The following is a 16658-nucleotide window of genomic DNA, read 5'->3' on the forward strand; positions in this document are numbered from 1 at the left end:
TCATCAAATTAGATGCAGTACAAGCACGATAAAACTAGATGGATGACTTTCCAATGAGTTAAAAACTGTATTTACGAAAATTGAATTTTTGAAATGATTTTATTAAATATATTATATACCAATGAGAGGATGTTATTGCAAATGATAGGAACCTATCTCCTTTGGCTGCCATTTTCCCCAAAGAAACCAGATTTGTACTTGTGTGTTCATATAGAAACACTCTTCTAATGTCATATACCAAAAATTTGGCTAAAAATAATCCTTCTATTTTACATTTGAAGTTTTAGTTGTCATATTTGAATATAAAATGAAGGGTTATGTTATGCTTTTTTGATAAAAAACTTATGTAAATAATAGATTTTATTCTATTGCTTCATTGTAAACATATTCCAATATATTCAAAATATGACGGAAATAAACTGGTACGCATTTATAATACTTTTATTAATGTTTACACCGGTAATGTCATAAACGTTTTACTTATTTTATAGGATTGCCAAACCTGTAAACTATAAAGCAATACGGTTTGCATGTTTAGAAGAAACAACAGACCATCCTCTAAAACCTGTTACTGTGATGGTAATAATTATTGTCAGTACAGTGTGAATTATATAGTATTAAAACTTCATTTTATTTTGGCACTAATTTAATATTTTAATAACAGTTATAGAGCTCATTAATATTGGTATTTTATGTAGTATATCATTCTAATATTGCTTTTGAATCATGTATTAATAGCTAATTGATGGACGCAGTGGGGTTAAGCGTAATGTATTACGAAGTACAAGTACCAGTTCTTCAACTGCTACACCGACACCAACACATACCCCAATTCCTGGGAATCCTTTAACAGATCCATTATTAAGTCATTCTTCTTTCGATGGATCTGATCCTCTTTCACAATTTGCTAGAGAAGAATTAGATCCTTTATCTAAAATGGCTGCAGATGAGGTAATTACATTACTTTTTCATAGTATTTGTATTTTTTATTATATTTTGTATAATTTACATTTTATAACATAATATTTATATTGCAGTGGGACTATTCTTGCAATGCTGCAGTTACTGGAAAAAAATCTAAAGATACTGCTGAAGAATTAGTGGAACCATGGTTAGCAAGACGAGCTACAATATTAAGCAAATATACAACTTCTGAAAAGTTGTCGATTGTTACTAGTTTTCTGTCAGGTGGTGAAAAAGGTATTACAGTTACATTTTTAGGCAGCATTAATATTGAAATGATGGACAATGAAATCTAAAATACTGTCTGCATATATATTTATTAGTTGTTGTAAAAGTTCAACCAAGTGGCGGAGTGGTTGATAAAGTAAGGACAAGATTGGAACAGTTAGATGATTTTGAAGAAGGATCTATTAGACAAATGTTAGACCTATCACAGCAACAGTACACTGCAAGAATTGAACAATTAAATAATGAACTTGTACAAGCATGGCATTCAGATCAAAGAGTTAAAGCACTTAAAATAGCAATTCAGGTTTTTCTTTTGATATGCTCTTCACAATTAATTTATAAATTTTTGTATAAACATAGGTTAAATTAATTCTAAATTATTTCAGTGTGCCAAATTATTAGTAGATACATCTGTTATGGCTTTTTATCCCAGCAAGTTCGTTCTTATTACAGATATTTTAGATATTTTTGGAAAACTCGTTTATGAAAGACTAAAAGTTAAAGCAGAATATTACAAGTTAGTATTTTCTATTTTTGATGTTATTTTTATATTCTGATTCTAATAGCTTAGTAAAAAAGGTTTCAAACTGAAGATCATTAATATTAAATTGAAATTTTATTGGCGCACAAAAAATCTTCGAAACCTTTTTTATTTTTCGTAGAAAGTTGAAATTAAACTTATGTTATTGAAATTAAACCTAATTAAAACATTGTAATATCAAATTTGTTCAGCATTCTGTACATTACGTTTTCCAGTGTTATGTTGAACATGTTTGTATGATATTTTGCAGACCAGGAAGTAAAACCCCTACAAGTTTACCTGATAACTTTACACCTGACATGGTACCTGAAAATGCAAAAGAAACTTGTAGAAACTGGTTTTATAAAATAGCATCAATAAGAGAGCTAGTACCACGTTTGTACGTAGAAATGGCAATAATAAAATCCTACAGCTTTTTAACAACAAGGTAATACTATATTTCATAATATTATTATTTATATAAATAAATGTTACTCTCATAAAATTTGATCATTCGGTCATGTATTAAGTTCTAGCGTCGCAATACTATTGATATATCATTGTATTTCTTGCTTAAAGTAATTTGTTTATATCATTTATTTACATATAAGATTTATTACGTAACTTCAACACTAACAAAGAATTTTTAATTCAGTGAATTTAATACAGCCTTGTTAAGGATAACTGGAATGATAAGAGGAATTGGAAATCCTCTTATAGCTGTATATGCTAGATGTTATTTATGCCGAGTGGGCCTAGCTTTGAACAAAACATCAGATTTTGAATTTGTGAGAGAAAACTTTTACGATTTTCTTATCACTTACCAGCAACTGTTTGGACAATTTGTAAAGAATGAACTAATTAAACAAAATATGACTTTATATTCTTATTTAAATCTCTACTCACCAGCTTTAGATTGGATTTTACAAGTTTTAGTAGCTACAACACCTGAGAGTCATTTGGAAGATGTGCTTGCTAGGTGTAAGAAGCAAGAAAATAGGTGATTATACATTATTTAATAACGCTGTTAGCATATTGTTGAAATATGTTTTCCTTTCAGTTCGCTGTTATTAAATAGTATTTTAACAGCATTTAAACCATCATACATTGCTGGAAGAGCAATGGATTTTGTAAACTTGATAGCCGTAACTGAAGACGATGGTGATTATAAGAAATAACAAACTGATTAATAATTGGTAAGCACTTCGTAATATAAATGTTTATATTATTTTAATTTTTATTTCTTAGGTTTTCCACAATATCTTTTATACCGAAGTTTAGGTGAAAGCCTCGTACAAGAATCACCACCAAAAGAAGATTGTCAGCAAATTTTGAATGTAATATGGAAATACATAACTGATTTAACCAATCCCAATAAATTTATGCATTGCATTGAAATTTGGATTCAATTTACTGCTATTCATTTTTCTGTAAGTTCAAAGTATTATTTAAGAAATAAAAGTATATTTTCTTTCATAATTTTCATATTACAGGTAAATGAACTAAATGTGTTTTTTGGGAAAATAATCGACCGGCTTAATCCAAATAAAAGCTTTGAAAATCACTATTTAAAGCTACAGAGTATTATAGAAAAAGTAGTATCTCATACACAAGATTTTGAATCGCTACTTGCAATGGTAGTTATGTCTGATTCATTATCTTTTATTTCATTTTCTTGAATTGTATACATATTTTCTAGCAAAAAATTTTCAGGATAATTTCTTGCCTCTAATAGATTTATTTCACAAGGAAAGTGTCAAAGTTGACGTATGTAAAACTGTTATAGAAGGTTTAAGCATTCAAACTGGTCCTATCACTGATCCTATTATTATAAATGCTCTTATGTTTATTGCCAGAATAATGCACGACTCCGTTAGGTAAATGCAATACAACTCAGTTTTAAAAACATTTATGTTTATTGTATAATGATAAAACAATAATTACAGTGCTCTAACTGTTGAAGATGAGAAACGACAAATTGGTCAACTTATATGTGGTTTAGTACAACGTGTTGATTATGGTCGTGATTTTGAGAAACAACTTAATTTTTATGCTGAAGCTAGAGCAGCTTTCCCCAATCTCGATAGCGTTCATATACAACTCGTACAGGTAATTCAATTTTATAGTGTTTTTAACAATCTTACATGTTATTTAACTAGTATATTTATTTGTATTTATCCCTCGAGATTGTTTTATTATTTGACTGTAAAATGAAATATCTTATTTTATTTTGGTTATACAGTGTGTAAATAGATTATCTGTTGATACACGGAAGATTGTTCGTGGACATCATACAAGAAGAACATCAGCATTTGTACGTGCTTGTGCTGCATTTTGTTTCATTACCATTCCATTTCTAACTTTAGTTCATACACGACTCCAGTTGTATCTCCTATCAGGCCAAGTTGCACTTTTGAATCAATGTTTAGGGCAAGGTAATTTAGATGAATCATTTCATTTTGATGGTACCTGTTGTATATTTTTTATTAAATAAAAATTATTTTACCAGCTGATGCATGTTTCAAAGCTGCATTGAGCTTGGTTCCAGAAATGCCCAAAACAATAGATATAGATGGAAAACAGAAAAGCTCGCAACCATATTTACTTTCATATTTATCAAATTTTTTATCAACATTATTGGTTGTTCCGGTATGTACTCACTAATGTTCTTTTAAAATATTTGTTATACAAAATATTATTAAACAGTATAAATATTTCATAGGATAGTCCAGAACACGGTGTACTGTATCTAATGAGAGGTTTACTTAACGCCGTTCAACGATGCTTCGAGGAAAATACATCAACAAAGACTTATCTTTATTTACGTGTACTTGATTTATTGTCTACAGTAACTCAAGAAAATTATCCTTATCATGTTGACAAGGTACTTTATATAATAATGAGAAGACATTTACAGATAATATACTTCTAAAATGATTGTTATCTCACTTTCAGGTTGATTCGAACGATAAGTTGTATGGATCTGATCAAAAATTTATAAGCGAAGTTAACAAAATGTGTTCCAAAATTGTAGAAGAGATTTTATCACATTTGAAATATCTTGGTTCCACTAATCAAATCGAGAAGCAAGTTGCTCTTGCAATTGAATTATTTAATTGTTTTGTCATCAGAGCAGATCTCCGTGATCCATCATTAGCACAAATGGCTGTGAATTTATGGAATTTATCTCAACGACATGATTACATAGATTCAAAAGTAAAGGTAAGGAAAGAAATGGTTTCTGAAAGTAGTACTCTTAACTATAAAAGTTTTCCTCTCTTTTTCTTTAGATGAAAATGACAGCTTATATGATGCAAAAAAGTCACGATGTAGAGTATGAACATTTTGCGGATATTTTGAAAAAAATGTTAAAATAAATATAGAATTAAAGCATAAGAAATACTTGACCGAGGTTTGAAATTATATACGCAGTCTGATGAAAGGGAAATATAAAAACTGGCAAATGCATTAAATGTCTCTTTTTAATCATTCTTTTGGAAGACAAATTGATTTTACATTTTTCGTGTAACCATGATAATATGTATTGTACATTAAAGAACAAACAAAATAGGATTTATATGCAAATCCAACCAGTTTGATAAAACATTAGAATACAATATCCTAAAAGTGATACTAAGTAATACTATAAGATATTGTAAAGTTTTTTACATAAATATAAATAATACTTATATAACAATTATTGTTTATTCTATTTGTATGACAAAATCGCTATAAAAAATAATATACCGGTTAATAATATAAATTGTATATATTATTAACCGTATATATAAGTATATTAAAATAATACGTATAATCTCTTTTATTGGAAGACTTGATTTTGGAAGCCACGTGAAATGTAGTTTTAAATGCAGTTATTAAAAAATTATGTTTTTAAAACAGAACGAAGAGCATCCAAAAATATATCTGCATGAGATTGTGTAAATGTTAGGGCAGGCCTTAATCTTATAGCTGTGTTCCCACAACCACCTGTTTGGATACCTGGAATTACATTATTATTACGTTATATTTTATTTCTCAAATAGTATCTAATATTTTCTATAAGTATAGATAATTAATACATATACCGCGGATATTACCTTTGTTTAATAATTTCTTGATTACTGCGTCTCGCAGTTCAGGTGAAGTCAAGTTAAATGCAATGAACGTTCCACGTCCTCGGACAGAGTTCATCACGCTCGAAAACTCGTTTTGTATATTCATTAAATGTTTCATTGTGTAATTACCAACATCATTAACTCTATCTAATAAATTATCTTTTCTTATTGTATCCAAAACCGCTTCAAGTAATACCATTTTACTAGGATCTCCCATCCAGGTATTGAAAACACGGAATGGCTGCTTAGGTCTATAAATATAATAAGTAAACATATTAGCAAATAAAATCTTATAACTTTAAATATTTACAATAATTTTTAAGTAATTTTACTTTAAAGATTCAACGTGATAATAGCCACCCAATTGCATTTTTTTGCTAAATGTTACTACATCCGGAGGAGATTCTAAATTAAAATGTTCATGGCACCACATTTTTCCTGTTGGACCTCCACCTGTTTGTACTTCATCTATAAACAATGCTGCACCATGCTGAAAAGGTAACAATATGAAAAATAATATTTGATTATATATAAAATAGTAGTACTTTTAAAGTATTACCTTTTTTGTTATGCGTTGTAATTTTTGGAAAAATTCTGGGGATGCATGATTATCACCTCCTTCTGATTGAATTGGTTCAATTATTACACCAGCCACAGGAATTTTCTTTTCATTATTATACTTTTCAAACAATTCCTCGACCTAATAAAATAATAGTAATCGTGTAACAAATTGAGAATATGAAACAGGTTATTGTTCACTTTCATTAAAAAACGGAATAGTTATGAACCTCAGCTAAACATCGTTCATCTTCTTGCTGATTCTCTCGAACATTCTCATTTAATGGATATTTATAGTCAGGAAATGAAGCAATGGGCCAATCAAAAGCTGGAATGTCTATTTTATGAATATATTTACTATGCGTTACTGAAAGAGATCCTAATGTTCTTCCATGAAATGCGCCTATAACAGTATTATTATTTCATTAATATTTAATATTAACATTTTTCTAATAAAATTGATGATCACCTTTGAATGAAAGTATCGAAAATTTTGGAGCACCAGGAACTTGATTCATCATACAGGTTGCTACTTCTTGTTCTGTAAATGGAGCGCCTTTTCTCTGTTTGTCAGCGTACCAAATGAAAATGTTTTTAAACGCATTTTCATTGGAACAAGAGCCACACATCATAGTTGTGATGTGAGACATTCCTGGAGGTGCAACCTATATGTATTAATTCCGCAATATCAACACAAAAGTTATTTTACCTCGTTATAAAAAATTGATAAATATAATATAATATTATAATATAGTGGAATAATATGAGATAAGTAAACATGTTACATACCTCTTTATGTAGCATAATCTTTTTTAGCCTATTTGGCCAGTCCTTTCCAGGAAAAACACCCAATGCTGGCCTATTTGCTATAATTCTCTAATACAAAGTTTGATAATGCTTTATTTTATTCAGTACAATAAAATCAGTAGTTACTTATTTCAGATTTTTATATGATAGTTCTATTAACTCTTGGCACGAAAAGATATTTTTGTTGTAGAAACATAGCAACTTAAAGCTTTGTTTAAAAGTTAATGGTAAATATTATTATTAATTGCTATTACTGTTTTTTTTTTGCTATATTTAATCATCTTATTTAAAACATTATAGGTTTAATTAATTTATAAGACTTAATATTAGTACGTTATGCTTCCCTTGTAATCACTTGTATTTACTTCAAGTTAGTGCATTAAACCAAATAAACTAATGTGATTTACCTTTTGAATGCAAAGAGTTAATATTTATTTAAAAAAAAAGTTAATTTCTGATGGTTCTAAAATATTTTTAGTATACCTGATTAACTGGATCTGTGAGAGCTTTTAACATAGCTGGATGATTGTAACCCAAAGGCATTGATGAAATTTGCATGTAAACATCGAGTAGAGCATTTCCATCAACATCCACTATATAGTTACCTGCTGATTTCTCATAGTCTGCGAAGAATTGTACGGAAGAGGCTTGCTGCAGTCACAGATTTTAACATAACCCATTTCATCTCTATCATACATATTTAGAAAAAATTAAATGTTATAAATACTATAGAATTATTTTTATATACTTTTTTACTTTTATATAATAAAATTATATCATGTATAAAATATTGTACTAATTATTTATGTTTCAAAAATATCAGGTAATTTCAAAAGTCCTTGTACTGGTTATATCTTATATGTATTTTAATTAAAACCCTTCTATTGCGCTATCACATCCCTATGTAGAAATTGTACAATTATTGTACAAATCTTTAAATCATATTTAGAACTAGTAGTTTAAATTTTTAATCCAAAATAATGAAGAAAGACGCAAACAAAACATTATTTATTCAATGGATATAACAAAGCCATAAATACAACTTAGGTCACTAAAAATAATAATAAATTGTACGGATGTAATGAAGTTAAAGTAAGAAATTATTAGTTAAGAGAATTGTAGTGCTTGATACTGGATCTGTGTCTTTTCTGCATTATACAAAGGATATTTTGATGAAACATTGGTAATGCTTTGACATTATAAATAATTAAAAATTCAAAACATGACTGAAAGGATATTTCATAAGTAATTGTTTAAACATAATGCATCCCAGTATACATAACTATGAAACATTAGAACCAAAAATAGTTCTGTATCATAATTTATTATAAAATACATGGACTTCTGAAATGATCTGATAATTTTCAAACTAATAACATTTTCAACATACTTGCAATGCATTTAGTTCTTGGAACAAATTACGTGATTGCGGTCCCGGTACTTCTGTTACAACTTTTGGCTTTTTTGGTTCTTCCAAAGATGAAGAACTGGTTAAACATCTTCTCCAGGAAGTTGTATGTGCTGCACCAAATTGAATAACAACTGTATTGAATCACGCTACCAAGCCCCTAAGTTTAATAGGTCGTTTCATGGATGCGTTTAGTTTTATTAATGCCAGTTAAAGAGAATTGATTGCGGTACATACATCCTTTACAACTACGCTTATGTACTACGATTTATATCTATTATTTTGACTTTTATTACGTTTCCATTGCGATTTATTAACTAGTATCAATTGTCTCCCAGTAAATTAAATTTTCCAAGCAATTCTAATTCAGAAATGTGTGTGTACTCTCGTGCCTCTCGTAAGTTGACAACCGGATACGGCGTGAATTCTACTGGGTCGCATGCCAACTTATCAAACGCGTATGTCAATATTTGTTTACCTAACAATCACTATACATGTTATTTATAGCGGATAAGTTATTAATAGCAAAAAGATTATAGAATTAATTATGATATTATTAATAATAAAAATGACAAAAAATAACAATTAAAGGCAGATTATTTATGCTTGATAAAATTCAACTCTTTTTGATAATAATAATTAATGATAATAACTGTAAATATATTTAAAATATATGATAGTGTATATTTTTTAATATTGAGTGTGTACAGAGATGAATGATGACATATTTTGAAATTATATAATATTGATATTGTCCAAGTAATATAAAACAAAAAGGAAGTAAAGTGTGATACTTGAAAGATAATTTATGGAGCTCTTGATTGATTAGTATCATGTGTTATCAATATTTTAATCACTAAAATTCAAGATAGTGTACTGATAATACAGATCATCGATTTAAGAACTTGGGAATATAGAAATTCGAAAATGTAAGGGTTAGAAAGTGAAGCATTTCAAGATTTTAAAAAATTGGGAAATTTGGAAATTGGTTTTTATAAATTTTAGAAATTTGGAAACTAGAGATTTAGGGATTTTCAAATAATAAGATTTGCAATTCCAAGATTGCAGATTTAGAAAATTTAAGAATTTGGAAATTTGAAAACTAGGTAGTTTTTTTTTTTTTTAAATATTTTAATATATTTTGATATTATATTATACTATATAATATTATTTAGCTTCATTTTTTAGAATATACAAAGATATTTTATAATGATATATTTCAAATGTTTAATATATTTACTAACAATCTATAAACCGATTGATACGAATGTATTAAATAATTTAAAGGATGTACAAGGGTTAAGATCCGGTCAGGGTCGTACCTATGACGTATTTGCACGAGTTATCAAGCTTCTAATGGCGGTAAGATTGGTCTGAATTGCACCAAATTTAAATGGAATAAATCACTGACAATTGTAAAATAAATTGTAAATTAAAATAAATTGAAAAAATAATTTACACCTATTTCATAATTTTAAATTCAAATAATTTAAGAGGTTAAGGAACTTGAAAATTGGAAAGTTTGAAAATTTAGGAACTGGGGATTTGAAATTTGAAAATCTGAAATTTTTTAATTTTAGAATTTATAAATCTGTAAATGTGAAATTTGGAATTATTAAATTAGTAAATTTGAAATTTTGAGAATTGTAAATTTGGAATTTTGGAATTTGAAAATTTGTAAATTTGTAAATTTGTAAATTTGAAATTTTAAAAATTGTAACTTTGGAATTTTGGAATTTGAACATTTGAAAATTTAAAAATATTAAAATTTATAAATTTGTAAATTTGTAAATTTGTAAATTTGTAAATTTGTAAATTTGTAAATTTGTAAATTTGTAAATCTGTAAATCTATAAATTTGTAAATTTAGGATTTTGTAAATCTGTAAATCTATAAATTTGGAATTTGTAAATTTGTAAATTTAGGATTTTGAAAATTAAAATTAAAAAGCGTGAAAATTCGGGAATTTAACTTAGGTCAGGTAGTACAGGGTGACACAGTTCCTAGGTCCGCCCCTGAATATACTTTGTAAACCAGAAGGTCGATAAACAAGTATGTTGCCGCCTAAGCAAATACTCGTAAACGACCATCTTTCGTCTAATCATATGGTTTTTAGATAAGATAAGCACTAAGAATCGGTAGGACTAGTAAATCAATTATATAAATTATATCTGATCTTGTTACTGAATATAAGATAAATGTTGCACTCTGTAAATTATTTTTCTTCACCACCTTTAAATTTTAAGAAGAAAAAATTAAACTTTGAATTTTAAGAATAGTTTGTATTTCAACTATAATGGTTATACAAATTCTGTGTACAGAAAATGATTTTGTAGATATTCATAATTAAACTTATATATATATATATACATATATGTTTTTTAAAATAAATATATGTATATTTAAATATATTTAAATATATTCAAATAAAGTTGAAAACGTGAGAGATATAGTTTATTTTGAAAAATTAATCAAGTTTTATAAAATTCATTCCTCTATTAATTTTATATTTATTTTCAAAATTAATAGCTTGACGTTCACTTGCAGTATTTCTTCCGGTACTATTTTATTTGCTTCATCAAAATCAAAACTTATTCTTTATTTCTATCTGATGGTGTTGCCCTAAATATGTGTCCTATTATACAATATAATTAAACTTTGCTTCACATTAAAAATTTTTTAAATAAATTAAAATATCCTTAATTGCAATTAAATATTTTAATATAATTTAAATAATTTCAAATATATTTTTAAATATTCATAATGTCGTAAAAGCGTACATTATTTTATTCACGACAGTCTGCAGAATAATTTTCAATAAAGAAATTTATAATTAAAAAACAAAATTCAGTGTTCAAAATCTGATATTTTTTCAAAATAGAATTTTTCAAAAACTGAGAATAATGGAGATAAGTGGTTTCCATACTTCCGATCGTTACATAAAAACTTACGAGAATCATTGAACGATATTACAAAACAAAGTAAGTGTTTTGCACTATTATCTTTCAAGAACAAATTTAATTTGTTACTTTAAGTTACTAAATAGGTTGCTGTTCTGTTATGACACGAATGTGTGTTTTGATAAAAAAAACCGTTAACATATTTAAAATTTTATTAAACCACTATGTATAGTTAACATTCATTTTATTTACGTTAAATCTGGTGTATTTAAGTACCATCTTTACTACAACGGATAGAAAAGAAACATTAACTATTTAATTTATTCAAATAATAGCTGTATATTTTTCTACATTATTCATCGACACAATTTGTAACAGAAAATAAATGTGTAAATCAGTAAGAAGAGAAAGTCAGTTATCGATTTTCTGGGTGTAGCGTGCGCGGATTGATTGTCTTTTATACAAATTGACATATTTTGACCTATCTTGAATTTTCGTGTAACTACCGACATGAAAGATGAAGAGTGTATAAAAGATATTATAAATACCATTGGAAAATTTTCGTGGCAATGATCGACTGCACAGAATGATTTGACACTTGTTAGTGAGCATATTTGTAATGCTGTTGAATTTGATTTTTTACAGGAACCGGATTTTTTAGCGTACTCCGCTCGTGAAACGTCTTCACGAAGGGATGGATAGATTCGTACTGGTTAATGATAAGAAGCTCGAGTGATCCTTGCGCAGGAAACGCTTAATCGGGCGCCGAAAACGTACGAACGTTCACGAAGTGGGTCCACTGTAGCCGCGAAGTTTTAATCGATCAAATACCGCGTAATCTTTACTTGTTTGATTTAAAAGTATTTTATAATGTAAATATATATTTGCAATGTACGAACTCTAACGTTGTCAAATATGGAATACTACTTTATTTTTCGAATGTTTTTTTCCCAAAATCAGCCGTAGCAAATAAACGACTTCTATCAATAATCACATATTTACACTCAATTTAACACAAAATCTACTGGCGTACATTTAATGTACACGTATTTTAAAATCAAAAATAAACGATGAAACAGTCGTTTTTTATTTTGGTAAAAATTATCTTGGATGTTAAGAAAAATATCTTGATTTCTAAAAATAAGAAATTTAATGAGAAATAAAATAAAATAAGAAATTTATAAACTGGTGATTTGACCGGTTAGGTAAATTAATGATAAGCTTTGGTAATTATATGTTCTTAATATTAAATTAGTACTAAAACAGCATAAAATGTATCTAATATAAAAGCAGATAATCAAATGTGGAATATTAATATCAAACATAGTATTTTTATAAAAAATGTAATTTTATTTTTCTTATAGATTAACGCATTTCTTTCTTTTATCATAATAATAACATTTTTTTAAAAATAAATAAAATTACTATCTGTAGTAATCACATAGTGAGATATCATATTAATGGCTCCTTGTTATATCAGCAATTAAACAACAAATGTACGACAGATGTTTATTTCAAGAATTACTTTGTACGTAAGCTTTATCAAAATTGAAAATTATCACTTGGGAATATTCCCCTGGTGTAGATTAAGAACATGCAATACATTGATCTGTAACAGCTTTTTATATCGAGTATGTTTAGTACAATTTCGTAAAAATGCTTCATTTAAAATGTGATTTTTAAATTTGAATATTTAGAAATGTTTAAACTAAGATATTACGACATTCTCAAGGTTACTGATCTACTGATTTACTGATGAACCGATATATTATCGATTTATTGATTTATGACCGATCTACTGGCGTGTTTACCGATCTACTGCTGTATTTACCGATCTACTACCGATTTAGCAACGTACTACCGATCTACTACCGATCTACCATCGATTTATCGATGTACCACTAATGTACTACCGATCTAATACCGATTTAGCAATATACTACCGATCCACTACCGATCTACCATCGATTTATCAATGTACCACTGATGTACTACCGATTTTATACCGATTTACCGAACTACTACCGATTTACTATCGATCTACTACTGATTTACCGATCTAGTACCGATTTTTCGAGGTACTACCGATCTATTACCGACTTACTACCGATCTAATACCGATTTACCGATTTACTATCGATCTACTACGGATCTACTGCCAATTTGACGATCTAGTACCGATTTATCGATGTACTATCGATCTATTACCAACCTACTACCGATCGACTACCGATTTATCGATGTATCACCGATGTACTACCGATCTACTGCCGATTTACTGATCTACTACCGATTTAGCAACGTACTACCGATCTACTACCGATCTACCATCGATTTATCGATGTACCACTAATGTACTACCGATCTAATATCGATTTAGCAACATACTACCGATCCACTACCGATCTACCATCGATTTATCAATGTACCACTGATGTACTACCGATTTTGTACCGATTTACCGAACTACTACCGATTTACTATCGATCTACTACCGATTTACCGATCTAGTACCGATTTATCGAGGTACTACCGATCTATTACCGACTTACTACCGATCTAATACCGATTTACCGATTTACTATCGATCTACTACGGATCTACTGCCAATCTGACGATCTAGTACCGATTTATCGATGTACTATCGATCTATTACCAACCTACTACCGATCGACTACCGATTTATCGATGTATCACCGATGTACTACCGATCTACTGCCGATTTACTGATCTACTACCGATTTAGCAACGTACTACCGATCTACTACCGATCTACCATCGATTTATCGATGTACCACTAATGTACTACCGATCTAATACCGATTTAGCAACATACTACCGATCCACTACCGATCTACCATCGATTTATCAATGTACCATTGATGTACTACCGATTTTGTACCGATTTACCGAACTACTACCGATTTACTATCGATCTACTACTGATTTACCGATCTAGTACCGATTTATCGAGGTACTACCGATCTATTACCGACTTACTACCGATCTAATACCGATTTACCGATTTACTATCGATCTACTACGGATCTACTGCCAATCTGACGATCTAGTACCGATTTATCGATGTACTATCGATCTATTACCAACCTATTACCGATCGACTACCGATTTATCGATGTATCATCGATGTATTACCGATCTACTACCGATCTACTGCCATTTTACTGATCTACTACCGATTTATCGATGTACTACCGATCTATTACCGACCTACTACCGATCTACTATCAAACTACTATCGATATACTACCGATCTGCTATCGATCTACCACCGATACACTACTGATCTACTCGCTTTACTATCGATCTACTAATTTACAAATTTCAAAAATCACAAATATAGAAACTTAAAAACTAGATATGTATTTCTAAATTGCTACATTTAAAAATTTGTCTTGTAAGGTTTATGCGAAAATAAAAGAACTTCTCACAGTTTTTTATTTAACTATTACAATAGGTAAATATACAAACAAAAATCCGTACTCCGTTTATCGACACGCTCACCGACTTTATTACTTTCTTTCGTTCGCACGCTCGCTTCTTCTATTTGCTAACTTCGACTGTCCTCGCTCACATTCCTTACTCTGTTTATATATTATTGTCCTACCAGAGGTTCTCCTACCACCTATCCTATTTAGTACAATTTCAGTACCGTATAAATCTTACAGTGTACATTTCTGATTTTAAATTCCAATGATTTTAAATTAATAAATCGCTTTTCCAAATTTCCTAATTTGAAGACATAAAATTTCTATATATCGAAACTTCTAAAATTTCCAAGTTTCGATCTTTGCCAGTTCGTACATTCCTAAATTTGGAAAATTGAATAATTTGAAATTATTTAAATCAGTCTTATTTACGATTATTAATTTGATATAATTTCATAATATTTTATTCTCTCATAAAAAGAATAAAGAGTATCATTTATTGATGAATAATTTACAATAAAAAATTTGTTTAACAGTACAAGTTAACTGTAATATATTATTTGTATGTAAATCATACAAAATGTAGGTTAATCTTATAAATTATTCGGCATGTCGATTCAATTAAATTTCCATTCAGCTTATTTTATCATATACAATGTCACACTCTGTAACCTGTTGAGAACGCAGGATATCGATTACTGTTGATTTTGTTTTTTCTTCCATATCAGCCGCTATTGTGAACTGTAGTTCTTAAATAAATATCGCAGACGATACAATTCGTTTGTCTTTCACGTCACTCAGATTACTCGAACAGTCGATTTGCTAAAGTGATTAAATGCACAAAAAAAGAAGGAAAATCGATAAGAATATGCATGTACAGTCGTATCTTTTTATTATCAAAACACTTCATGTTTTTAAGTTTTAAAATTCTTGTATTTTTCCTAAAGTTTATATTATAAATTTATTCATTTTTTAATAATCAAATTCTCAAATATTACAATTTGTTAACAACTCAATTTTCAAATTTTGCAATTCGAAATTTATTAATGTATAAATTTCTAATTTCCTAAATTTTTAAATTCGTGTAGATTACAATTTTTAAATTCCGAATTACTAAATTTTCAAATTCTAAAATTTAAAAATTCCAAATTTTCAAAATTATAAATTCATACATGTATGAATATGTATAAATGAAAATATAGCTAGCTGAATACCTCTGTTTTTACAGGAACAAAATACAAAAGTATAATAATGTAATACAGAATACATGCGATATCAATAAGACTTAATTGATAAAACTAAATACTACTGTGGGAGCGTTTTGGATAGTAAAATACTGAATTTCTATAACAAATAACAACAGTTTATTCTCCGAACGAAATACAAGGATCAATTTCTGCGCAAAGAATAAAACAAATAACGAGCAACGAATAATTTTGTTGCCTCCCGCGCTAACATGTTTTTCCTGCACTACACCAGGTAACGTCGCCGATGCGCTACCTATGGTGATCATCAGAGTCGTCGATCAAGAAGAGTTCTATTTGTATTTGTTAACAAATGATTAGTGTATAAAGTAATCGTGTATAAATTGATCGGATTCAATTTTATTTTAAAAACAAAATCGTTTACTATTCATTTTGTAATTGCTAGAATGTACCAATCTAAATTTGAAATTGGCGCCAGTCAAACAACACTAATGTACGAGTGGGTC

The 16658-nt window shown here is 28.6% G+C and overlaps 2 protein-coding genes and 1 long non-coding RNA gene across 5 annotated transcripts; 2 read left to right on the forward strand and 1 right to left on the reverse strand.

Annotated features, from left to right (window-relative positions):
• The first annotated feature begins 188 nt into the window (after positions 1-188).
• LOC100875049 (VPS35 endosomal protein-sorting factor-like) lies at positions 189-5408 on the forward strand. Of its 3 annotated transcripts, none has more exons than XM_076534718.1 (18): positions 193-422; positions 492-591; positions 739-951; positions 1038-1200; positions 1287-1495; positions 1578-1708; positions 1983-2159; positions 2367-2711; positions 2772-2872; positions 2960-3141; positions 3205-3348; positions 3425-3588; positions 3658-3820; positions 3954-4146; positions 4221-4360; positions 4434-4595; positions 4667-4933; positions 5002-5408. In XM_076534718.1, exons 1-18 carry the CDS (start codon positions 406-408, stop codon positions 5086-5088), a joined length of 2958 nt encoding a protein of 985 aa, XP_076390833.1. In that variant the 5' UTR covers positions 193-405; the 3' UTR covers positions 5089-5408. The 3 variants fall into 3 exon arrangements, with proteins under 3 accessions (XP_012143459.1, XP_076390833.1, XP_003704480.1); XM_003704432.3 differs by having other exon boundaries at positions 194-422; positions 492-579; XM_012288069.2 differs by lacking the exons at positions 4667-4933; positions 5002-5408 and having other exon boundaries at positions 189-422; positions 4439-4576.
• Gabat (4-aminobutyrate aminotransferase) lies at positions 3205-12187 on the reverse strand. The gene is made up of 10 exons (XM_003704488.3): positions 12047-12187; positions 8582-8712; positions 7675-7842; positions 7174-7260; positions 6854-7049; positions 6615-6787; positions 6386-6526; positions 6159-6316; positions 5809-6077; positions 3205-5710 (listed from the first exon to the last, which is right to left on the reverse strand). The coding sequence occupies exons 1-10, from the start codon at positions 12108-12110 to the stop codon at positions 5595-5597; spliced, it is 1503 nt and encodes a 500-aa protein (XP_003704536.2). The 5' UTR covers positions 12111-12187; the 3' UTR covers positions 3205-5594.
• On the forward strand, positions 8709-14964 carry LOC143265042 (uncharacterized). The gene is made up of 2 exons (XR_013039134.1): positions 8709-9057; positions 12144-14964. It is a non-coding gene; the product is annotated as an uncharacterized LOC143265042 (long non-coding RNA).
• Positions 14965-16658: the final 1694 nt, after the last annotated feature.

This window comes from Megachile rotundata, chromosome 8 (genome assembly GCF_050947335.1).
Source record: "Megachile rotundata isolate GNS110a chromosome 8, iyMegRotu1, whole genome shotgun sequence".
In the NCBI taxonomy this organism is placed as follows: Eukaryota; Metazoa; Arthropoda; class Insecta; order Hymenoptera; family Megachilidae; genus Megachile; species Megachile rotundata.

Excerpts from the sequence above, each read along its gene's own strand:
- LOC100875049 (XM_076534718.1), top strand. Across the intron at positions 1,709-1,982 it reads GTTAAAGCAGAATATTACAA|ACCAGGAAGTAAAACCCCTA; the intron begins GTTAGTATTTTC and ends GATATTTTGCAG. Across the intron at positions 3,142-3,204 it reads TTACTGCTATTCATTTTTCT|GTAAATGAACTAAATGTGTT; the intron begins GTAAGTTCAAAG and ends TTCATATTACAG.
- Gabat (XM_003704488.3), bottom strand. The coding sequence starts at position 12,110 with ATGCTCACTAACAAGTGTCAAATCATTCTGTGCAGTCGATCATTGCCA. Across the intron at positions 8,713-12,046 it reads GCCACGAAAATTTTCCAATG|CACATACAACTTCCTGGAGA; the intron begins GTATTTATAATA and ends AATTTGGTGCAG. Across the intron at positions 6,078-6,158 it reads TATCACGTTGAATCTTTAAA|ACCTAAGCAGCCATTCCGTG; the intron begins GTAAAATTACTT and ends TTATATTTATAG.